Genomic DNA, 24,697 nt, shown 5'->3' on the forward strand with positions numbered 1-24,697 from the left:
TTTAATTAAAAAAACAAACAAACATAAATATCGGAGACTTACAACTATACCAGCAAGACATCATTTGAATGAGAGCAGATATTTCCCTCCTTTAAACTGTAATCCTTTTGGAGCATATGACTAAAGGAGCAGGGCAGAACTATGCTTAACAGTGTTAGAAATAACTAACGCTGATGGTTATCAGTGATGTCAGGAGGAGTGTGAAAATGTGAAGCTGTATAAAGCTGCAGAAAGATATCTGAGACGTTCACGAGGCACCTTCGTGACTGAAGTCAAAGCTGACGGTCTCCCTGCAGGTGCAGTCAAAGCACCCACGAGACCAGATATTAGATTCTATTTGTTTCGTGTATCTGCCTGGGTATTCTTTCAACACTGGGAGAATATAAAGACTGTTCACATAAAAACCTGCTGAAATGCTGTACTAAGAGGCATTACCTAAATCCTGGATTTTACAGGAGCTCTGTGGAAACAATACAACAGAGTATTTTACCTATGTACCTATGTAAAAAAGAAATGCTTTAAACAGCCTGGTATGATGAGATGAGTGTTTACACTCATTATAGGACAATAACACAGTCACTACAGAATAATTATAACTTGTGTAAGTTATAGCCAGAATACAAAAATAAAAAATGTCTTCTTTATAGCCAAATTCACTCAAGACTTTAAAAGAAATTCAATCTGTTGAGACCAGCAACATCCTGTATGTGAAGTTTAAAATCACTTTAGACACATTCTGCAACGCCTTCAGGTCAAAAACATCAGTGAACATATTGATGACACTGACAGCTGATCATTAATATGGTATATGCAGACTAAAGGTATGTTGATTACCTTGCATCATTTACATGGCACGCTGCTGAACACTCTGCTTTCGTTATTGAGCATTAAACAAATGATAAACAGTGCTCATCCACTGAGAAGCAGGACAGTGAGACAGTTTTCATTGCTTCCGCTCAGCACTCTGGCACAAAAGATTTGAAATGAAATAATGATTGTGTAGTTAAAAGTGCTGACTTTCAGCTTCGAGGGTGTTCGCATCAATAGTGGGTGAACAGTGTCGAACTCTTTGCCCTTTCATATTTTATGGCATAACGGTAGAATGTTCTTGCCTTGTATACGGCCAGTCATGTGACACAAATTCAGCTGAGTACCGTGTTTCTTCAGCTTTCACTTGTTCAAATCCAGAAACAACTCAAAGGTCTGAATCGAAGCAAGTGACTGCAACGGTTTTGCAACGAAACCCTTGAAGGGTAGCGTCAGTGTTTTTCACACCAGGTCCTTATTTTCTCATGTTTTGTGTCTCAGGGATAAATCAAAGAAAACCTTTTGGGGAACTGGTGGAGTTCTTATTAAAAAAAAGACTTCTGCAGCCAGTAGCATCTTATTTAGGGTGACTGGAAGAACATTGGAAAACCTAGCCAAGAGGGTATTGATGAGTTTTATATTGTTTCTGTTTGATTTTGTGCTGTAATGCTGATAAAATGACTCTTTCTAGAAATAAAATCCTGCAGCTTTAGTAAGAGCCATAATGCATATATATATATATATATATAAGGATTTTACTTTTTAATATTATGGTCTACATCTATAAGGCTCCTTTTATACAATCATCAGCTGTTTAAAATAATCTATACCGGAAAAAGCAGGCCCTTTGATTGGGTGCATTAAGAAAGATTAAATTGTTGTATTTTCGCGGCTGGCGGCTGCAGCGGAATCGCTCAATACTCCGTTTTCAAAAGCTGGCATCTCCATTAGTCACTAAGACAGGAAACCAGAAACCATAGCGGCCAGCTTCAGCTACGGATGTGAATACCTTCACATTAAAAGTGTAAGCAACCAAAATACCCTCGCGTGTCTCTTATTTTCAACAATATGCTGGAGTAGAGAGCTCACAAAATAAATAAAAATACTGTCTACTCAAATTGTCCAGAACTGATAATTGATGAATTGTTAATTAATGGATAGAGTTAGGTAGATTTGCCTTCTCAAAGAGGTGATTTTGTCATTCTTGACCATTGGTTTGCTGGTTGGTTGGTTGGTTGGTGTGTCAGCTGGTAGGTGTGTCTTTGTTCGTCAACAGGATTACAAACAGACAGACTTGACAGATTTCCTTGTAACATGATTGGAGGATTGAGACTGTGGCCTAAAAAGACTTTTGGAGCAACCTCCAAGAAACCTTGAGAAGGGCGGGGCATAGATCAAGGAAGCTAAACAGACGTATAAAATTGCTTTAGCCTCAGTGGAGGGACGTGGTCATCACAGTGGCATTCTAATTATAGCAATGAAAATGACTAATGTGGGGTTCAGAGAGTTTCTGACCTTGGGAGTGATGTGCTCAGCTGGAGTCGAGGAAGGGAAGGAATGACCTCAACCAAACATCCGCTCGCCTTCACACCAGTCAGGCCCTCCAACAGGCAATCACTGGAGACGCCAAACACTGACGTGTGGTAACCTGGGTTCAAATGCAGAAAGTTCCAATGTTTACTGCAGTGAGAGCAAAAATAAAACAAAAAACAGCTAATGGATTACTCTAGCTGAGCAGTTGTTCAGATGGACTTACCTTTGACAGTGATGTTGCCAGCTGTCCGTGGGACACCGACCAGCGTGACGGGGTACAGGCCAGATTCTGCTGGGAGGGAAAGTGCAGCTGGTAGGGATTCAAACTCCACTCCAGAAGTGAGCAAACCCTGAAAGCAAGATGAGATCAGATGGGACGTGATCATAATATATAGGGAGATCTTTCATTAAATGATAGGAGATTGAGAAAATAAATCTAAATTAAATCAAAAATTAAAGTTCTATGCAAATGAGAACAATAAGCTGAGATTTGAGCATGGGATCTACAGTGAAATCACACAAAATTTGAATATGCGTGCTTTGTTGTTAGCATCACCAAAGCATACTGTAGGACCAGAGCTGCAAAATGTATCCATAATGTTATTAAGGGAACTATTTATTTCCGGTGAGATTGAAAAGGTAAAAAAGCTAAACAAATGTTTGAAAATAAAACTGATGAAATATTTACAAAGTCAAATGATAGTATGGTTTCTGGCAATTGGCTTGTTGCAGTGACGAAAATGTTTAATCAGTGAATAAATTTAAAATACATGGTGTCTGGTTGTCAAACAGGCTGCAGTGATAAGTATGCTGGATCGCCTAGGCCTCATTTGCAGTCAGATGATCCCTGCATGTGGCTTGTAATTTATAATTTATTTATTTATTGAATGTGTACTCATTCCCCTTCAGAAAAACTGTGTTTACATTCTCGGTGCACACTGTTTGGCTTGCACGTGGCAGACTAAGGTGACGTAATGACTGCATCAATCCGGGCCAGCAGACACTACCTCACTATAGAGGGAAGGCTGCTGAAGAGCCGAGTCGAAATAAGAGCCGTGAGGTAACACGGCTGTGATTTAAACTCTCCTTGTTCTCACTTCAGGGCATCATAGAATTGTAACCTATTGGAAATAGTTTGTTTGCGTTCAGTCTTGAAAAGGTTAATTAAGCCCAGTTCACACACATTAATGATTAGAGTATCGGTGTACAGCAACTTCATTTTATAGCACGGGCAATATGCCATTAATGTTTAAGAGTTTTCTGTGGGGGATTGATTTATTGGTGGGTTATAGGTAAAAAGAATTACGCAAGAACAACTGAAAATATTTCCATTAAACTTGGTGGGAGTATGCAAATTAAGGCAGAATGAACCATTAAATTTTGGTGTGTATCCCAATAAAGGGGTACAGTATATCAAATATTTTATATTCTTTAAAATTCAGAGAAAGGAGCATATTTGGCATTTTCCTTACAGAATAATGCAAGCTTCTTAATGGAAAAACATGTTTAAGAGGTTATGTAATTGAGCGCATGCAACTGTCCAAATAACGATGGCTGCTAAAACGTTCATTTGCTTCATTTATGGGTGCAGGGTTATGACTTTTAATTTATCTAAGGCCTGACTGACTTCTCTTCAATATTCTTTTCTTCTAGATTCAAAAGCCTGTTGACTGTTGTTGGGGCACCGTATTCACGCTCCTGCTCCACCTTTTCTCAACCATAATAATGTATTGCTTTAAGTGATGTAAGTGATGATTAATCCCATTGTGTTGCAAATAGATTGACTAACCTGACTCAAAGAAAGAACGGAAGTATTTTTGGTCCCTTTGAATAAAAGTAAATGAATATTCACAACTTGTTTGTGGATCGATTGACAAACAGATCGGACAGTGACCCCCCCCCCTGCAAATCAAAGGGTGGAGGTTGTGGTTTAAAAAAAAAAGCACCGCTTTAATAGCAAATTAATCAAGCACAAAACTAACTGTGTATTAGTGCTGAAGTCGTGTGTTGCCTGAGAAGGAGGGTCCATCTCGCCAAACGATGGGGTCACCTTTATGAAGGAGGATGGAAAAATGACCGTGTGTGTGTGTGTGTGTGTCCTCGTGTGAGAGTTTATGTACAGCTGATAGATGGGCGGTTGCTCGGGTCGAACAGCAGTCACTTTGTCTGGGTTACAGAGGAGCTCTTGGCAGTCGGTGTCACCCTGTCTGTCTCTACAACACCACCTGAGGCTCCCCAGCTGCCATGGAGCGTCAAGGGCTTCAACCTCCATCTGTGACCTGATCGATTCACCTGTAGGTGGAAGAGCTAATGATGCTCTCACTATTTGACCTAGCCTGTTTGAATGTTTCACCTCACAGCAACTCTGCTGACATGCAGCCTCAATGAGACAAACTATAACTCCCTAAACCTTCAGATGGCCCTTCAAATCACTACAGTATATCAATGTTCCAGGGAGCTTTACTGCAACTATGCAGTATTTTTATTTTTGTTCAATCAAAGTTGTTTTTAAATGAGTAATTTTGAATCCAGCGGTATTTATGGATGTTACAAGAGGACTAAGAATCATTTCTAGGAGCATTTTCTGAATCTCAATTTCCAGAGGCTTTTAACAACAGTCAAAACACATAGTTCCGTCATGACCTGGATGACTGAGAATCTTCACAGAAAAATAACGCAACTCAACTTCTGTATTTCTGGAGTAGATGAAACACTCTTACTTTGTTAATTGGAGAGATTCGCCTTACTTGAGTGACGACACATAAATGCACACTCAGAACCAACTGGTTGGTTATACCATTCACGTTTAACACTTAACGCGTCTGAAAGTGGGGGCTGCCTGCATTTCTTCTGTCTGTACCAGCATGAACCGTTATCAGGTGACACGGGGCCAGCTGGACCGATCCAAGTCTCTTTGGCATCAGCTCCCAGACGGCCTCCACAATTAAGCGGCCACTTTCAGGGCAATTTGTTCTCGACTTTCAACATCAGTTTTGATAGGTGGTGCATTGTGTGCTATGTTGAGAGTTCCACTGCCTTCTAACAGCAAAAAGTAGGCCTTTCTCTCCAGCTGGCCTTTTATTGAGTCTGATGATTGCTTCGCATTTCAAGGTTGGCCCACATCACCGCACTCATAAACAGACACAGCAGTGAGCAAGAGCCAAAATGCATTCGCTAATCTTCCGCACCCTTGAATCTTGTAAAGTGGGTCAACTGGTGTGTGTTTTTGAAAAGGAGTATTGAGGCGCAAGGTACATGAATGTTGCACAGGTGTAGATGTACTACCTTTGGCGGCCCTTTAATAAGGAGATCTCCTAAACTTAAAATCGGATGTCATCAGGTGCCCGTTAAACAATACAGTTAAAATTGTTTCCCAGATGTCTAATGGCTCATTTCAAACTTTATTTCACTTAGTAAATGGTCTTACACCTCAAGTAATGGTATGACAGCAGAGATGCGTGTCCCTAGTCATGTTTTCTTACCGTCTTACTGGTTTAAGAAGTTTATTCTTACCCTTTCATACAATCGTTACTGTCTTGAACCATCCAAGAGGCGTTTAAGGGACCCTAATTACACATAGGTGGGTGCAGACGGACACTTGATGGTTCTACCTCAGGAAAAGGAGGACAACTTCCTTCCATGTTCAAAAGGGTGCATTTACATATTGAAAAATTCAGATGCATCAGATATTTATACCACTGATATGGTTACTATTTAGGCACCATTAATTTCACTGACCATGTTCTCCACTCGAAGTTCATAAGGCATGGGGTTGTAGACCATGAGCTGCACTTCACAAACATCTCCTTGAACCCACTGGAAGTCTGGGGAAAGAAAAGAAGACGTGAATACATTAGAACGTCAGCAGCATTAAAACCAATTTAGAATGAATGAGCTGAAGGAAATACACCTAGGCTAAATTACGAAATAAAAAGTCAGTGTTAGACAATGTTCATAAAAAGTAAAAAGAATATACAGTATAACATTTTCCTAATTAATTTAAATGTATCACACTTTAGTTACCGTACTCCCGCCTCAATGACGAGTCTGATCATTTTGGAAAGATGCTTATTTGTTCCTTCTTGATAAATATGGATCTAGATTTTATTCCCTCTTTTGCAAACATTGATATACTCTGTGTAAATCTTTGCAACAAGATGTTTCTTGTTTATTCAGCTTTTATGAATACTGTAGGCCAAACAATGCCAGCTGCCAGTTTTTCTTTCGACACCCTCTTTATGACAAAATGCTGGATACAGGTGGAAGATTCATCATTGGATTGTGGCCATAAAACACCCTGTTGTTCCATATGATGGAACAACAAATGCTTGAAGCTATCTGATCTCACAGCAAATCAAATCTACTGGTACCTATGGGTACAAATAAAGTAACCTTGAACCCTTGATGCAGGAAGCATGTTTTTTGTCATTTACCATGACAAATACCTTTTTGAAAATAGTGGCTATAATTGTTGTTTTTTTTATCTGGAAAATTGCCTACTTGCATACAGTTTGCACTTACCGGTACTTTTCTTTTTTATTTATGTGAGAGAAAAATGTTTAAGCATTTTAGTCATCCTTATAAATCTAAAAGAATGAGAAAAATATGAAGAGATTACAGCTCTGGGTTGCAGCATCAACTATTCCAGAATGGAGAGTTTAAAGATTTTGTTAGATTGAAAACCTTTACTCCTAGAGTAGCCAAAGTCATTTCCATTTGAAGAGCAAACATATTCTCGTCTAGTTGAAGAGTCAATTGCTCAAAATAAACTTGGCCCTGAAATTCCTAGCTGAGACCCTGGCAGAAAAGAGGATTTATAGAAGGCCATCTCCAGCCATGTACCTTAGGAAATTAAGCCAGTCAAAAGAAAGATATCTGCATATCTATGATATAAATGCCTGCCTTGCTCTCATATCCAGCCAATTAAGTGTGAGGTACACCTCAGAAAAGACAAAGACCATTGTGGATTGATGCCACTTTATTTGTATTGATTCCTCGTCAAATGGACATTGAGATTCTGCTCAACTCTCAAAAGGCTTCAGCTCTTTAAAACCTCATTGAGCAAAGCATTAATGAATGTTATGACTCAATACACAGCTGCACTGTTTGTTCACCATTATCTGTATTTAGCTCGCTTAAGGAGCAAATGACTCTTAGAACTGTCTCTGTATGGCTGTGAAGAAATTCTCTTTTTTTTTTGACAGAATTTAAAAAGTTCACTGGTGTTACCACACCCTACAGAGAAATATTCTGTAAGACTATCAGCAACATTAATCTTTCATGCTGAATTATTCATGCGCACTATGCCTGGGCATTGGAGCAAAAAAGCATCCATGTGTAATGATGCTACCCTAGAGCAGAAGGGAGCACATTCAAATGTACCTAAAGCCCAGCTTTTGAGGTCGTGAAATTAAGAGTCATTAGCGTTTCAGTTGGAGACACATATCTGGAGGACATTTAGTTGATTGCTGTAAATGGAAGAGTTTCTCCAGCCCATATAAAAATGCACACAAAAACCAAAGCTCCTTTTTATGTTTGACAGGCACGAGTTGATAAGATATTAATTACAGTGTGGAGTTTTTGGAAGACTGATTGTGGAAGCTCACAAATTGTCTTTGGAAACAGCATAAAGTCAAATAATCTCAACTCAGGCCATGTTGTCATGATTTCATGTCATTATGTCAAGATTAACAATGGACACAAATCCATCTGTTGATGACACTGCTGAATCGGGTAAAAAAAAAAAAAAAAGCCTTAAAATTACTTTGTTTAAGAAAAGTTGAGACATTGTGGTCATTGTAAGGAAAGGAGAGGAAGAAAACTTTAATAGGAACGGACCGTAGAGGTAGACCTGACAGGTAAGCAGGTTATGGTGCACCAGGGACGCTGATCATGTACTCCCAAAATACATATAAATAAAAGCACGAAATAAGGTTGAGGTCTCCTTCCTTTTATACCCATATATGACAGCCGTCCACACCAAACTGAATGGACAGCCTTGAACCGGACTCTCAGAGCTATTATGTGCAGCAATCTCCCATTAGAGGAAACCTTGTTTTAGAAACACCATCCTGACTCGTAGCAAGTAACGAAGAGCAAGAAAACACACGCAAGCATATTCTCAGTGTTGTTTAGCACTACCAAGATTTAAAGTCAGCTCTTGAAACATAACATTAATAATTGTATTTAATAATTATCTACTACTTTTTGCGGCTTTCTACTACCGGAACCTTAGATTTCTTCATAAATGGAAAGATAGCTCATTAGTATTAAGGCATTTATTCCTCAAATTCAGTATTTTACACTAATAATCTAATATGACTTTCATATTTGTAACTGGCTGAGAGTGAAGTTTGTGTTTCCAGCTGAGGCACTATGTGCCCCTAAATATAGAGCACATTTAATGATAACAATGCTAGAATATGCCAGAAAGCGAAGCCATCCTTCAGAGACGCTTTTTCGACATTTCCTTTTTGCTGCGAGATGCATTGAAGGAGTTAAGAGAGAATTCTAACTTCATTAGCTGGCAGCTAGCTCCCCAGAGGTAGACAGGGTAAAGAGGGAAAGGCATGTTTGATTAATCTCCAAAGCATTACAACACTAGACTAAACCAGAGGGAAATCTGACTTTCAACATATAAATCGTGACCAAAGAGGAGGATATAGCCTCATTCAATGACGGCTTTAGTCAACTACCTGCTTAACTGGTCAACGGTGAAAAACATATCTGCGTGTTTTCTCTGGATTGACTTTAAAGGGGCTGGTTTCGCTCTGATGAAGGCGGATCAGACTTCAGTTTCACATCTAGCACTACTCACCTGGAGCAAAGAGCAATTCCATGGGTGTGAATGTGTCTGGTGATAAGTGTGACAGAGCACCTAAAGACAATCTCCATCATTCATTCTCTGCGCTTCGTCTTTTCACATTATTATTATTATTTTTTTTTTAAAGGCATTGCTTCCCGTCTGCAGCGTAGATTCTCAAAAAATAAAAGATATGCCTTACCTATTTTCTTACAACGCTCATCTCCTCTGCTGTGCATAATGATCGGTGAGTAGATGAAGGGGCTGGCACTGGACATGTTCTGTCCCAGCAGGCCTTTCACTTTATGAGGACGCAGACTGCCAGGCAGATTGAGCAGCTTCACGGACCTAATTTGGGACGCAACAATGACATGATTAAGACATGTATACACCTCACTTTCATCGATGTAAATCATTATCAGATAAAGTGAAAGCGTGCTTTAGTTAATAAAGCGCAGATCTTCAATACGTCAAACATTTTGACATACAAGTCTGAAGGAAAGGCGCTAATGGCTCGTACAATCAAAGGGTTTTTGTACCACAGCTTTCTCTCATTTTTTGGTTATTTCTTTCATGACCAGAAAAGCTTTGAAACATCTAAAGAACTTTGATTGAGCAATCATCCCTCTTTCAGAAGCTCATTGTGGACCTGTACTCTCAGCTTTTGAAATGTTTTATTCAGAAATGAACAGACTGCATTTGACAATGACAGTAAGCTGTATACAACAATATATAAATAAAGTATGTGAATTGTTGCTGCAACCCCACTGCTGAGATTTCAGTGTCAAGGTTATAATTATCCTGGACTTCCTATCTGTATATTTCATCAATATAAATTCAGCCAATGGCATTAAAGTATTAACCCCTCTAACCGCTGTCTTACCGGACAATAGGGAGCTTTGTGAAGGGCACCGGAAGGAGCTTCAGACCATTGGGAAGGATGATGACCTCCATTCCACCAGGACACTTTGAGGTGTAGTTCTCCAGACTCTGTGTCACTTCTTTCTTCTCTATAATTGTGGGAGAATATAAAATCAAAAAAAATCAATGAGAAACCATCCAGAGTTTGTAAAGACGTCCACAGAAACAATACTCCAAATTTCAGGCTGCTACAATGATAACATATTTTCCATTTGTCACATTCAGATGAGAAATTACAAGTAATATTATACGCACTGACTGACTATTCATATGCCCATATCATGGAACATCTAATAATTTTACCGTGACATTCTCCTGACATTTCCAGGAGAAGATAAAGCCAGAGCACCATTGATTCACAGTAGAATTAAATATAGTAGTTTGGTTGGCTGATCTTCTCTTAATAGGATTACATTCCCTTCAAAGTCCAACTCTTTTGGGACGTACACATTTGCGACTATTTTTCTGTGTATAATATTTTTACTTTAAATCTTTGTGCTTTAAGTGTTGCTATCAGAGCCATCAACAACAACATTCCGCTCATGCGTGCACCTGTGGTGTGTATTTCGAATGATAAATAAAATATCTATCCATCTAATACAATTTGTGATTGCCAAGATTATTTTCCCCATTGTGCACAACTTTGCATGCCAGTGATCAGCTTTAGTTGAAATGTCGATGGTGTGTTCAAATGGAAAAACAATCTATCGATCAATCATCCTTTGTTCATGGCTAGTTCCTTGCTTGATGTGTCCCAGCTCTGAGACAACCGAACCTGTGAGGTTAAACTAACAGAGTATTATTTGATTTGTATTCCAGCCTGCTTTACGCCGAGGTCCGTGAACAAATTGCTGACTGTCCAACAGTGAAAAACAGCATAAGATCATCAGCATATCTGCGTACCAAACGTACAGTAGTTTCGTTGGGAAAGCTCTCCAGGGGACAGAGACATTAGAAGCTGATGCTCGACTTGAAGTTGTGACAAGCTTACGCTTTTAAGCACATCCTGAAATAACACTGGTATTTTCCATCTCCTTTGAAATAAAATAAAGCTTTTGTCGAAATAAAAACAAACCCAAACATGGGTTAGGGCCCTCCAGGGACTCTGCTTGAAGACATTTTTATGTCCAACAGTGGCATTTACAGATAGTATGTGGTAGGAGTGAAAGCAGAGTTTCAAATAAAATAATAAATGACAAATGCAGACTGTGAAAACATTTCAATTGGGATTTATCAAATTATATTGTAAGGGGGGTTGGGGGATTACTGACAGAGCAGAAATGTGACAACTTTGTCATGAATAATTTAGAATTTTCTGCCTTTCAAAAGCTTGAATCATAAAATCACAGTAAGTGAATCATAAATCTTCAAGACAATAAACAAAAAAGTTTAAAAAATGAGTGACTGAAATAGGGACATTAATCTTTCAAGTATGGAACTCACTGCTAAACTCGGTTGAACAAGCCTATCCATCTTTATTTTAGTGACTGATACTTGCCTACAAAAAAAATGTTTTCTCAGTATAGTGCAAATCACAAACTGACTTTAGGATCCAACTACCTGAACTAAATGGCTGATGCAGTCTAGTCATATGTAACATGCAGCTTGGAAGTGAATTTCCCCTGCTCAAATATAACCAACAGATGTGGTACGCGTTCCATTCATTATGACCCCCTCTGGCTTTAACTTTCGGTTTTTGTTACAATGAACAAGAGTAGACTCATAATAATTGGAATTATCTTTGTAAAGCTGACGGGCAAATCAGAAAACAAGTCCCTACAGATAGGTGGGTAAACAAGATTATTATATGAAAGTTCCTGCAAACCTGTCAGCAGCTTCGGCAGACTGTTGCTCCACTCACAACTTTAAGTAAACTTAATTAAGTATGCAAAGAACTCAAACTGAAAGCAGCTAATTAAAGTAAGATTAAGAAAAACAACAAAATAGCAAATACATCTTTTAGCTTAACTGCACTCTCTCACTATTAAAGATACAGTAGAGCTGTCATTGTACATTTTTCTGCAGCAGCCCATTCTGTGTCAGGTATGGAGTCCACCCCAGTCGCTGCTGGGTGGATGTGGGATGATAGGTCATACATACACACCTACCGCCAATTTAAAATTCACAAAATCGTTTCTATGGGAACCAGGCATCAATATATCAATTAAAAATTAATTAAAAACAAATACATTGCGATAAGTACTGAGACTTGCATTTTAACCATGAAAAATGCAAATGTTAAAGGTTGCTAAATAAGAAAGCTTAATTGTATAGAATGTTAAAAAAATATATTAAATGGTATTCGAGACCTGCTGTGGAAACAAAACAGCATGATTCATGTTGTTTACAAGTTCGAACTGTAACTAACAAAAATCCCTAAAGAGCACAAGGCAGCATTTCAGTACTTGTTAGTAGTGAAGAATGTTTTTGAGTCATATTCTGGAACTGAAACGTGACAGACAGACCAACCAATTCTAATATGCCCTTCCTCGCTCTCATGCGGCAAGGGATTCATAATTTATGTGCACTTTTTGTGAAATTCTGACCAAATACAAAGTAACAAAGTTGGGCCAATATTTCTTCTTGTCAGGTTTCTCTGTGTAGCCCCCTTTGTGTTGTACCAAACGCTGGAGGCTACAAAGCTAAAAGAATGTTCGAAACAGGAAAGGCACCGACCAGCTAAGACTCACAGTCGCTGCTTATCTACTGTGTGGGTAGTGAATGTCTACATTTAAACTTGTGGTTTATAGGATATAGAATGAAACCTGGGGATAGTATGCACACCCCTGAAACTTGTCAGCGGTCTTCCACAGACATTCTGATTAATATTATGGAGGTATGGGAAACCACTCGAGTAAGTTGAACTGAGGAAGTAAATCAGAGGGTACAACAACACTGCGACCTCTCAAGAAACATTCCAGTTCATTTAAAAAGCATAGAGGATACTATATTTAAGTTCAACATCAGGTAGACCAGAACATCAAGTTCTGGTCTCAAAAGGTTTTTCTTTTTAGGGTGAACAAAGACTTTTTAATCGATGTGTAATTCAAAAAAATTGCAACCTTATCATTTTTGACATACACACAAAATTAAAAACAGCAGAAAGAGGGAAACAAACAAGAAGTTGTGGAATGTCCAACAGCCCCCCCCCCCCCCCCCCCCAGGTGCTCCAAATAAAGTGTCACCATTCCTTACGCCTTGCCTCTTTACTACTGTAATTCAGGATTGTGCTGGCAATAAATGCTATTACCATATGCCAAAATCAAATGAGTGTACTTTTCATCAAGAACAGGATGATATGAAGCCAAGGCAAAACAGGCCACTGTACAAGATTATTTAAATGTTTCACAAATATCTTTATGGCAACAAAACTGGGCAATTTTTAATAAGCACAAGACATGTTCCAGGCTAAAACTAGAGTTCTTCATTGAGATGTCTGAATATTTCCCATGTATGTGCGAATAAAACCAAGTATTTTAAGGCTAAAAACCTTTCCTGTAATAAGCTTTCTGACATTTTTGATATCAGAGATGGGAATAGAAGAAATTAAAGGAGGGTAACAAAACTGTAATTACATCATCGAGCGGCATTTTCCTTCCCTGCTATTTCAAACCTCGCCTTCTTGCTTGCCATCCCTCCATTCTCATGCGCTGTAGCCAACCAAGGATTATGCTGGCCTCTATTCTGCGGCCAGCGGCACTGTCTGGCTCACACTGCTTCAGTTTAAACATCATCTCTTGGTTGTACAGCATTTCTGGCCAGTGCACAATGTTGAAAGCATTTTATATCCTCCAACAAAGAGCAAAGTGTGATAGTGTTACTTTCTGAGCCTCCTTGTGAGAATTTATTCTGAGCTGACCTTGATCAGAGAGGAAGTCCAGCATAGTTTGCAGCAGGAAGGACAGGTGTCGAACAGACAGGCCCGGGTTGCCCATGCGACGGGAGGCGTACACAAGCTCATGGAGGAGGCGCATTTGAACAGCAGCCCAGCCTCGGTGGGTCCCTGAGAGAGGGCGAGAGAGAAAGGAGAGAGAAAGCAGATAGGAGCTCACGTGAACAACGAATAATGAGGCTCACTGCTGTCAGATCAGAGCAACTGTTACACATCATCTGTATTCACAAATATTATTGTAGACTTTTTCTTTTCTTCAAATGATCAATTAAAGATTGTTGTTCCGTATTTATTCTGAAATGATTGGTCTCGTGATAGGAAGAATATTTTGTTTACTTTTTGGATTATTTTTCGAGCAAATGTGCTAAATACAATCTATTGTTTTCCAACTTTCTGAAGATTAGAGTTATTGTAATGAACTGTTGATTAGAGAAAACGAGCAATTTGTTGACATAGATCTGCCATTTTGAAGGGAATGAGACTTTGCTATATATGTTGAGTAAATCATAATGCTCATCTCTGGTCCAAACACAGGCTCGTTTTGTTTTGCTGGCATAGTTTCACAGAAAAAAACGTCAACATTAACCAGAGCTTGGATGAAAAAAGCAGATTGTTAAATGAAAATAAAGTTTTAATTGAAAAATTAAATGAATTTTAAAAAATGACAACAATTAGGTTGAAAAGACATTGTAAATACAAGAGAAAAGATTTTTGCCAGTTATTTTATCCCAGCAAATCCACACAATGTAACCCCCGACCACATTGAAACGGATTCAGTGACACGTATTAACGCTTCAGGAGTGTGCTCCGGCTCTACAGTGCTCCACAAGACATCTTAATATAATCCTAGCCTGACACCACTGGTTACATAAGTCCCTCCAGCCCCCCAACAGACCCCCCCCAGCTCCACTCCCAGCTGTCGACTGTTGACTCATTAAGTGGTGAGGGGAAAGGAGGAAAGATGTGCTGGGGAGGATGAGGGCGCCAGAGAGAGGGAAGGAGGATATCTGCTGAACACTCGCGGTTCCTCAACAGAAATACTACTTCCACTGACATCACATCAGCCCCCAGATGCTTTACAGTTATCAGCATTTTTCTGACATTGTTATTATTTGGCCTGACTTCTGAACAGTGTAAGTCAATTTCTTTCATGTGCTTTAGTTTTCTGTTTTCCACCAAGGAATCTAAAAACGAGCTGACTTCCACCTGTCTGTCAAACCCAGTGCTTATCCGGAGAACCGTAATCCACAAGGACACTGGATTTTCTGGGAATGTCATTTTGCTGCAAGACAAAGAACAGTGGCTCCACTTGTGGTATTGTGAATTTCAAGTGAAGAGACTGGCAATGCATTACAAGACCAAGATAATGAGTGCGTTGTGAAACTCACACACACACTCAAGGATCATTTTTCTCCTGTGCAAGACAATTACAGTAATAAAAAATAAACATGCAAATTATTGCAAGAAAAGAAGTACATACAACATCTGTAATGGCAGGGAAACAGCAGAGACCAAAGCTCAATGAACTTTAATTCGAAAAGAGAAGAAAAACTATAGACTGGATCCATTCCTCACTGAGGGGTGAAAAAGGGTCTGCGTGCCACTTAAAAAGCTATTTGTTCCACTGCCCCTCAGACCATAGTAGCCCTCATTGGAATGCAGCATCGATGGCTATTTCCTTTCTCACTTGAACTTGCCTCTCCAGCTTATCGCTTGCTAAACTCCCACCTGATCCTTTCTGCCGAAAGAAAGGCGCTCGTCATTCCCTGCTGTTCCATCAGCGGAGAATTATTCAAGCTCATACGTCGCATGGATAGCGATTGTTTGTATTTATATACAAGAATACTGAGCATGATAATACAATAAAATGAGTGAAATGTCCCCCAAAAAATATTGTCTCATACAAAGCGTAACTATCAAATTATCAACGTTCAATGATTTCATGAATTTTAAGTAACTCTTGGAAAACTGTTCCATTTCAATTACCGGTAGTTTGTGTGGCCATTACATTTCACATAGGTTTGATTTATCAATAGAATTACACATATGGCCTCAGCAGTTAGCACCTGCTAATTTAACATATGCTAATACAAAGCCTTTCACAGCTGATGTGCAACATCTTATTTTTACACACGGCATTTATTTTAGCAGGCCTTAAAATTAACAGTTTATCTGAGAAAACCTGCCTCAGTGTTGCACGATTAGTCGGTCATAAGAGAACATTTGGATGTCCCTGAGCGTTTCTGTTCACTGAGCTGTCTTTTGTGTTGCCAATTTTGGCCATTGAGTGGTTTCAATGAGTATTGGTCAATAGTCTCCAGAATCAAAAGGCTTATCAGAGCGTGCACAAAAGCCTGGGTCAAGTCGCAATTGTGTCTCTTTTTGAGCAAAGTGGTGAATTGAATGTTCAATCTGAAGGAGCATTCTTGAAAAAGATAGAGCTAGAGGTCGAATGAATGAAGTGATGTCATTCATTCCTTTATCTATTAAATATGTTTGCACTGTTGACACATGTAGCCCAGCTCTCGCAAGAGGCATTCATTGTTCAAAAAATGTTTGTTCGGTGAGCACTACTCCTTTTTACTGATGTAAAATCAGCACTAATTAACTTATGACTCGAGACCGGACAGTTTTGTACATTTGGAGCTCTGTGCGGTCCTCTCACTCCGTTTCTATCTCATACAAGTACATTTATATGTTTCTGATAGATAGATGTATTACCTTGTTATATCACTTTACCTGTCAGACTTGGGTGATGTTTAATGTCTGATTGGTTGCTAGCTGTAGGTTTTTCACAGTTAGTGTAGGCATGTAGAATAATGCCAGGTGGAGAATAAAATGTAAGCACTCCTTTGTTTCAATTGTTTGTAACAGTCCAATTTGCATTTAGATTTAGACTAAAGTAGAACTTAATAAAGATACTAAGTTCTACTTTATTCTAAATCTAATCTAGGAGATCACCAAATTGGATCACACCGGGGCAGGGGCGTACCCTGCCTATCACACGCCGTCAGCTGAGATCCGTGACCCGCAAGGCAGATAAAGCGGCTGCAGATGAGGCGATTGAGGCTGTCTCCTCTCCAAGTGGATGGATGGATGAAGACAATATTTATATGGTTACCACAAATGTGTATTACCTCCGCCAAGGAGGTTAAGCTTCCAGCATGTCCTAACCAAGTGTTCAGCTTTACCTTTGCTGAAGTCTTTGGGATCGAGTGACAGGCTGTATCCAGGCAACGTCTCCAGCAGCAGCTTGTAGCAGGCCCTCCAGCCAGGCTCTGGGATGGTGGGGGCTACACACTGCATGGCTGCAACACGTTTGAAGAACGCAGACTTGCGATGGAACCCGATCAGTTCGTAGAGCTCAGACAGGATGCTGTATCTTTGGATTTTCTCCTCCTCTGACAGCTGCATTTATGGAGAAAACATTCAACTCTCTTCACTTACTTTAGATCTTTACACTTTAATGTTCCTCCAATCATCTAAGGAACATTTCTCAGCACATAACATGCATCTCAAATTATTGTGTGGATTCACAGGCAGGACTGTGACATCACAGCTATTATGGACGCAAAATGAATGCCCAAAATGCAACTTCCAGATGTATAATATAGAAACTGCAGCGTACAGGCACACAATAATGAAAAACGACTTCTTGGAGGCATTTTATATCTTGACATTAAACTTCTGCTATGAAAAAATATTTGCATAGTCATACTCTATTTTTCATTAATGGAGCAGAAGAGGATGTGGTTTAATAAATATTTAAGAAGGCAGTTAAACTTCAGAAACTCTTATCAAACATATATTATGATTCGAAGCGGAGTATTTTCATTTAACTTCAAGCATGCCTGGAGGGCATTTTTTAACCATTCAAACATAGCTACATTTCCTCATCGACGGTAACTTGAGACAACCCTCTACGTTCCTTATGTACAACTTAACTGCATTGGAGGGGTGGTCTGGGTTACAAACTGCAGTCAGTATAATTAAGTATTAAATAGAATGATGAACACAAATGGCAACTTGTCTGATATATACGTCGACATCAACAAAAGTACACCAGTCACAAAAAATAAATAAGAGTCAAGGACAGAATCTGTGCTAAAGACAATAAAAAACGTTTCTGGATTTTGTGATAAAGAACTAAACAAAAGATCAGACTGTGGGAACACTTTGTTTCAGGAGTCCCGTTTTATCTCCTCAAGTCTCCCTGATTCTACTGTACACCATGCTGCCAGTAATATTAATCATCCCGTGCAGCTGAAAGAGCATTTATATTGCAGTGTGGTGACGTACCTGCCCCAGGTTGATGTAAACAGCATTCTGCAGGAACTCAGAGGCCTCCCTAGCTCTCTTCTGTATGGCCAGCACCCTGACTGCTTTCACACAGGCCTCCAGCTCGATCACTCCTGCATTCTTATACTGCGAGAGATAAGAGGGGGGGGGGGGGGGGGGGGGGAGTTGTCAATGAGAAATTCATAGTTGTCTCCTGCAACCCACCTCATAATCAGAGGGAATGCAATTCCCATTAGCATAAGACGGCCCTCATCAGTCATTGCAGACGTGGGATGACAGGCAAGTGTGATAGCGGGCTCCCCTGCTGCTCGTTCCTCAGGGATTCCCCACATATGGTTCCGCTTGTGCTTCCACTGAAAGCCAGAGCTTCTACTGCCGAGGATGCACCACATTCTCAAGACTGTGGAGCTTTTATCTTGCAGTCCCACAACTTCTCTCCACTTCCAACTTTGTCTCTCCGCATTAAGTTCAATATCTGAATGGCTACGTCTTTAGATATAATTTAATTCTGAATGAACAAATTAGATGTAAAAAGGGAAGATACACTTGTGAAAGAAGGTAATTATAAACCAAATATGTATTTATTTATTTTTAAGATAAAATAACAGGGTTGTTTCTGAACGGTTTGCCCACTTGAGCCTGTTCATCTTGCCATAAAGCATAAATGATACTTTCATAATATTCATTGGCACTTTGTACAAGTACAGTAGTCAATGAAAGGAAGTATTATACATTAGTATATGTATATAATATGTGTAGTGCATATTCCTGTCTCCATGTATTGTTCAAATATTACCAGTGTCACTGACTTCAAACTCCCTCAACCAAATCAAACACTGACCCCTGGTGACAGGGAAAGATATTACAACAGGGGTAGGTCGCCTGATTTCACACTGAAAATGTATCAAAGAAATCAAGAGACCTCGTTGAATTCTTGATTAAACAGCTTTGTATCTTTTGTTTGGCACCTTTCCATAGTAGGAGATGGCCTCTTTGTATTTCTCGATAATGTCCTCAGGACTCAGGCAGTTTTTTGCTCGTCCAATCTCGGTGCTGGTGTCTGCACTAATGCCGCTGGCTGTGAGGGCACCTACATTCAAAAGAGAAGCGTGATGTATGATTAGTAGAGCAAAAAAACACAACAAGTGTCTCTGTTCTACCATAAAAACCAAAAATAGGGAAGAAATGGTGGGGGATCAAATGGTACAGAGAGAAAACGTATTCAGACTTGCTGTCCGAGCGACATGTGGCAAATGCAAGATGAATGAAACAGGCATGACACCCAGTTGAGTGTCCTTAAAAACACCCTATAAATAACAATCAGAAACAAAGCATTGATCTTCAGTTGTGCATTCAAGTGACACTGATCACCAGAAATACTGTACATAAAACTAAAGGAAATGGTGAACGAAGACAGGAGAACACTGCCTGGCATTGGAAAAAAGGGCATCAAAAACACTCAAATGACAAAATAAAGGAGTGGGATGCTGAACATTGAAAATTAAAAACTGCCTCGTACAAAGAGAGGAATGTGAAGAGAAGCAAGCATGCAGACTGGCGACTGGAGAGTTGGGTTAGACATACGATACCTGGGTCAATGAGAACCTCCTGAGCGCCTACAGACAGAGACAAAAAAATGTAGATTGACTTCAAAATGCAAGACCCAATGTTAGCTGTGTTAGACCAACAAGCTGCTTCACGGTTCTCATGCAAACTATTTTTTTCAAGAGCCATAAGATTTTTACATTAACTACTTCTGTTAAAAAAAAAAATTAAATGTACCGTCCAGTGAAGTATTTTCCCTTTTGGGGACTTTCGGGAGCGGCTTTTTAAAAAACGCACTCAATCGCTGTTAATACACAGACTGGCATAGGATGATGGAATCATGATTGCCAGTCAACATCCTTTCACAAAAAAAAAGTGGGTAATATATACATATCAATAACATGTTGGTGACAGAGTAGACAGATTGATTTTAATTTGTTATTTAATTAGAAACCATCAGGGTAAATAAGAGAAGCTCCAGCGTATTAGGAAGCTGAGCAGTGCTGTTTCCATCCAACTGAAGAGACTCATAAGCTCACCTGGTCTGTGGCGTTTCCCTGCATCTGCCGGTTGGGAGATACTTTGCTTGCGACCTCCAGTCTTCCCTGCCGTGCCTCCAGGATAGTGGAGTATGACGGAGGCTGAACACAAACCCTCCAACGCAGCTAGACAGCAAATATGACAAAAGACAAATGTTCAATCGCCTGCTCAGTAATATTTCCTGTTCTCGGCCCAAACGGGTCATTTAGGTTCTAGAACCCTGATGTTTACGTTGCTTTATTTATTTGTGCCTTCATGGTTGAAAATGTAACTTAAAGCTCAATAAACCACAGGTCTGTCATTAGAAACCGATTCAAGAGCCTTGCCAATATAGCAACATCTTCATTGTTATTATTATTAATAGGCCTTTTATACGGTGAACAACATAGTTAACATTTCAATTATCAAAGCCTCAAAAGTCCCAAGTCAGGCAAGGACAATGAGAAACACATTTTAGGCCAATAAATCAGTTTCAATTCAAAAGCCAGCATTCTACAGACTTACCACCAAGCCAGAGGAAGTCATTGACCCCCCTGAGAAACTCAACAGCCATGTGGTAGTGGACCAGGGCATCTTGCAGCATGCCTGCCTGGAGACACAAGTCTCCAACATGCTTCCTTATCCGTCCCTGGCAACGCTTCTTATAATGCCTGAGATAGAGCAGCAGAACAGGGGAGATAAACACCAGCGGGATGAATGAAGTGGTTTGAATTCTCAGATAAAAGACTCGTTTTTAGCTGTAAATAGATGTTGGTTTTTGGATTCACACAGTGGATTTCTCCTTTTTTGAAAAACAACTCTGACTTCATGCTGCTGCAATTTATGCCGGCAGGGTGCCAGAAGGGGAAACTCTGTATAGCTGACTGATATGATTCAGGCACAGAGGAAATATGAGGTGGCAAGGCACAAGGAAAGGAAAGCAACAAAGCAACTGGAGTAGAATTTCACCGTTTTTTCTGAATGATGAAAGTGCTTTTCATTTCACGAGTAATATGTGAAAATTCAATTGCAGATTTTGGAAACAAGCTTTTTGATGGGAGTAATTAAGTAATAATTATAAAATAAGGCTCGGATCTTTTATTAGCTCATCTATGTCACTTTTTGTTGGAATATTTTTCCAAGTTCTTTAAAGCTTATTCAGTCTGCCAATGATATTTTTTCATGGGATGATGGGATCAGTACAGGTTTGCTAAACGTGGGAATCTAATGTCTCACCTTTTCACACCCAACAATAAACTCACAGGACAGTATGAAAGAAAAAAAGAAAGAGAAAATAAACCAAAGTAAAGAGACAAAAATGAATGAAGCAAAAATCAAAACACAGATTTTTGAAGAAATGTTTTAAGCAAGCAATGCTGGCATGCAACAATATGACAAAGAAACACACACAACTCACCTGCTGTCCGTGTCCAATCCAACAAAGTCTTTCTTTTCAAATGGCACACACAGCAGCGGCGTCTTGTCGCCTGACTTGTCCGTGGCCCTGTCAAGTCGTTTGGACTCGAGAACAATAAATATCGACTCCACAAAGTCCTCCACTCTTTTCTCCACATCAGAGGAGTCTTCAAAGCTGGGATAAAAGGCCATATCTGTTCGCTGCTGCTCTGCGATCTCGCCCTGAAGCCCAAACACCAGCAACCGTGAATCATATAGTGTAGAGCCGTACACCTCCTTCTGTCCATTGAAGCTATCAGCAGTCTGGGACCAGTCTTTGGTTTGGCTGCAGGTCGTGATGGCGATGAGGCCCACTACCTTGCGGTGCGTCTGAAAGTCCCCCCATTCGTTGTTTTCAGGCAGGTAGTGGTGGCGGTATCGGATGTAGAGGAGACGCTGAGAGTCCCTAATGGTCACTTGGCTCACACTGGCGATGCGCTTATAGGTTTTGAAGAACTGGTCCTCGGGAACATTGCCGACCGGCTGGACCACCACGAGGACAGTCTGGTGGTCCTCGGCACATTGCATGTAATCTGGGACGCTCATCTTCATATGCGTGAGATAAAAAAAAAAAAAAATCAAGAAGTGAAAGGTCATCAAGCAGTTACAATGATAAATACAAAAAGGAAGCCCGGTAAGGATTTCAGAATAATGTATTGACTATAAGTTGTATCATGATCACCCTGAAAATAAATGGACCGATTGTTTACATGTATGTGTTTAGTGTAACGTGTATAAAGCAAGGTACTCCAAATAGTCTCTGATGTTTGAATGAAAAAGTCTTGCGAGAAGTCTCTATGATTAAGGGAAACAGGGTGCCGGTGATTGAATTAATAAAAAAGCTGCACAGAAGAGACACACCAAAAAAAAGGGGGGTGGTTGTCCTAAATTACCTTTGCCGAGTCGCACCTGCTGTTCTTTTGCTAAGGTAAACACCAAGCACTTTCTGCTAAAGGTGGCGGCTGGTGACTCATGTGCAGGTTTAAAATGCGCTGTGTATAAAGCATGAAGCAAAAGACAAGTCCTCGCCCAATTAGCATCTATGTTGCTAACTTTATGTTAGCATAAAGCTGTATTATCCTCTCAATTGTGTCAAAGGTCTGTGATTGGGCGTTAGCTAGCATGGCTTAGCTAGCTAACATAAGAACTGGCATCCTGAAAATCAACTAATGAAGAATTACTGCACAGCTCAGCGAGATTCCTTTGGCTCTCACGCTAATTCCGCTAATAATTAATATAAACTCCCCTTACCTTAGAAGCAACCTGTCAAATTTAACAGCTTCCTTCTGAGGGGTCACACTGTCACAAGTAAATAACTTAACATCCGGTTGTGATTTTCAAAATAAACCCCTCACCAAAAACGTAAACGTATTAGTACCTGATTTATATCCCCAGTGTATGAAATTAACAATACATGACAATCTTTTAGTTAAAAAAACATTTTTAATAAGAAATCGTCGATTTTGGCTTCGCCAAGTTACGTAACATAAGAGTTTTGAGCATTTGTAGATTTATCTATTTTTAAACCGAACGCTTCATCCCTGCAAACGACAGACATTATGTTCGTTCGGTGCGTGTATTTCAGCTCCATCGTTGCCCTTGCGTACCTGCTCTACATATATAAGGTTCCTAGTTTTGCCCCTGAATGGATACGATCCTTTTTCTCTCTTGAGGCTTGGTTTTCCGTAAGCCCGCCGGCAGTGGCGCAGTGACAGGTGCTGTATGAATGGGGTGGATTCTGAGGTCACAGAGCAACACTGCTACATAAATCATCCGCTGAGAGTGAGACATTACCGAGATACTTCAACCAATACGCAGTTTGTGTCCCTTCTGTGCAGCTTTTTTATTAATTCAAGTTAGAAGTCATTCCTTAAAATCTGCACCAATTATAACTAAAGGTCCTATATTATGGAAAACGCACTTTTCCCATGTTTCTACACTATTATGGTGGGTTTGTGTCATTATCGACCCAAAAAACAGCAAAATAAACAATCCAGTCAATCCTGCGTAGTTTGCGTAGTTCTGTAATCAAGTACAGAAACGCTTCTGGAAGAAATATCTATGTGTGTGCACATGCATGCACGTTCATTGCGCGTGCACGCAATTAATTTAGTTTGCAGCATCTGTTTGCTATTTTGACCAAAGACTGTCACATATATTTCATATAAGTGTGTGGGAACGGCGTTAACTTGTGGAAAAAGGGTAGAATATGAGATCTTTAACTTAAAAAAGAAACCACACAGCAATTATGTGTAATTTGAGTGACCTGAATGTCATAATAGTTTTCATTTTTTTCTTCTCTTTACAAATAGACAATTGTTGTGTAACATTCAGTTTATTTTACGATTCTGGCCTGTAGGTGGCAGCAAACGCAGCGGTTTAGCTCGTCTACCGAAAAAATATCACACGAAGAAGACAGGACCAAATACGACAACGGGAGAACAGTTACCTAGCTTCCCTGGTTGTTGGATATTTGCATCAAGTCCTTAACCCGCAAAATATGTCACCTTAAATGTACACGGATGAAAAAGCTATATACTCTGGTCCGTATTTGATACAGGTACGTTCTTAAATGTCATTCACAATCTGCAAAAAGAACATCAGTGCGGGCCCTAGCAGCTAATATGCTAGCTAGGCTTTATACGTACTTGATTGCACATCCTGTTTCATTACAGCGATGTTAGCAAGCAGGGAGAATGGTAACTATCTAGCAGACAATTGCTAAGTATTAACACTACGTTTAGACGCCCTGATTTATGAGATAGTTAGCGCTTATTTATAATGGGCATCTATGTATAATGTTACTAAGAGTATCTGCAGTTTACCTTTGGAGAAGTGGAGCACATCTACGGCTGCCAAAATATTGTTCAGAGATATTTAAATGAATGTTATCGCCTCTCAGATGCTGAAGAGCCTCTTCCGAG

At 39.8% G+C, this 24,697-nt stretch overlaps 1 protein-coding gene across 1 annotated transcript in view; it reads right to left on the minus strand.

Annotated features, from left to right (window-relative positions):
* trappc9 (trafficking protein particle complex subunit 9) overlaps nucleotides 1-22,319 on the minus strand; it is an 89,972-nt gene extending 67,653 nt beyond the window's left edge. Inside the window, exons 1-13 of the mRNA XM_068747125.1 lie at nucleotides 21,736-22,319; nucleotides 20,844-20,989; nucleotides 20,339-20,464; nucleotides 19,844-19,870; nucleotides 19,223-19,344; nucleotides 18,255-18,380; nucleotides 17,147-17,363; nucleotides 13,923-14,066; nucleotides 10,026-10,152; nucleotides 9,345-9,490; nucleotides 6,079-6,164; nucleotides 2,564-2,690; nucleotides 2,323-2,455 (exon numbers count right to left, since the gene is read on the minus strand). Coding sequence (XP_068603226.1) covers nucleotides 2,323-2,455; nucleotides 2,564-2,690; nucleotides 6,079-6,164; nucleotides 9,345-9,490; nucleotides 10,026-10,152; nucleotides 13,923-14,066; nucleotides 17,147-17,363; nucleotides 18,255-18,380; nucleotides 19,223-19,344; nucleotides 19,844-19,870; nucleotides 20,339-20,464; nucleotides 20,844-20,989; nucleotides 21,736-22,319 — 2,111 coding nt within the window. The remainder of the gene's footprint in view (nucleotides 1-2,322; nucleotides 2,456-2,563; nucleotides 2,691-6,078; nucleotides 6,165-9,344; nucleotides 9,491-10,025; nucleotides 10,153-13,922; nucleotides 14,067-17,146; nucleotides 17,364-18,254; nucleotides 18,381-19,222; nucleotides 19,345-19,843; nucleotides 19,871-20,338; nucleotides 20,465-20,843; nucleotides 20,990-21,735) is intronic.
* Nucleotides 22,320-24,697: the final 2,378 nt, after the last annotated feature.

Source organism: Brachionichthys hirsutus, chromosome 13 (assembly GCF_040956055.1).
Source record: "Brachionichthys hirsutus isolate HB-005 chromosome 13, CSIRO-AGI_Bhir_v1, whole genome shotgun sequence".
In the NCBI taxonomy this organism is placed as follows: Eukaryota; Metazoa; Chordata; class Actinopteri; order Lophiiformes; family Brachionichthyidae; genus Brachionichthys; species Brachionichthys hirsutus.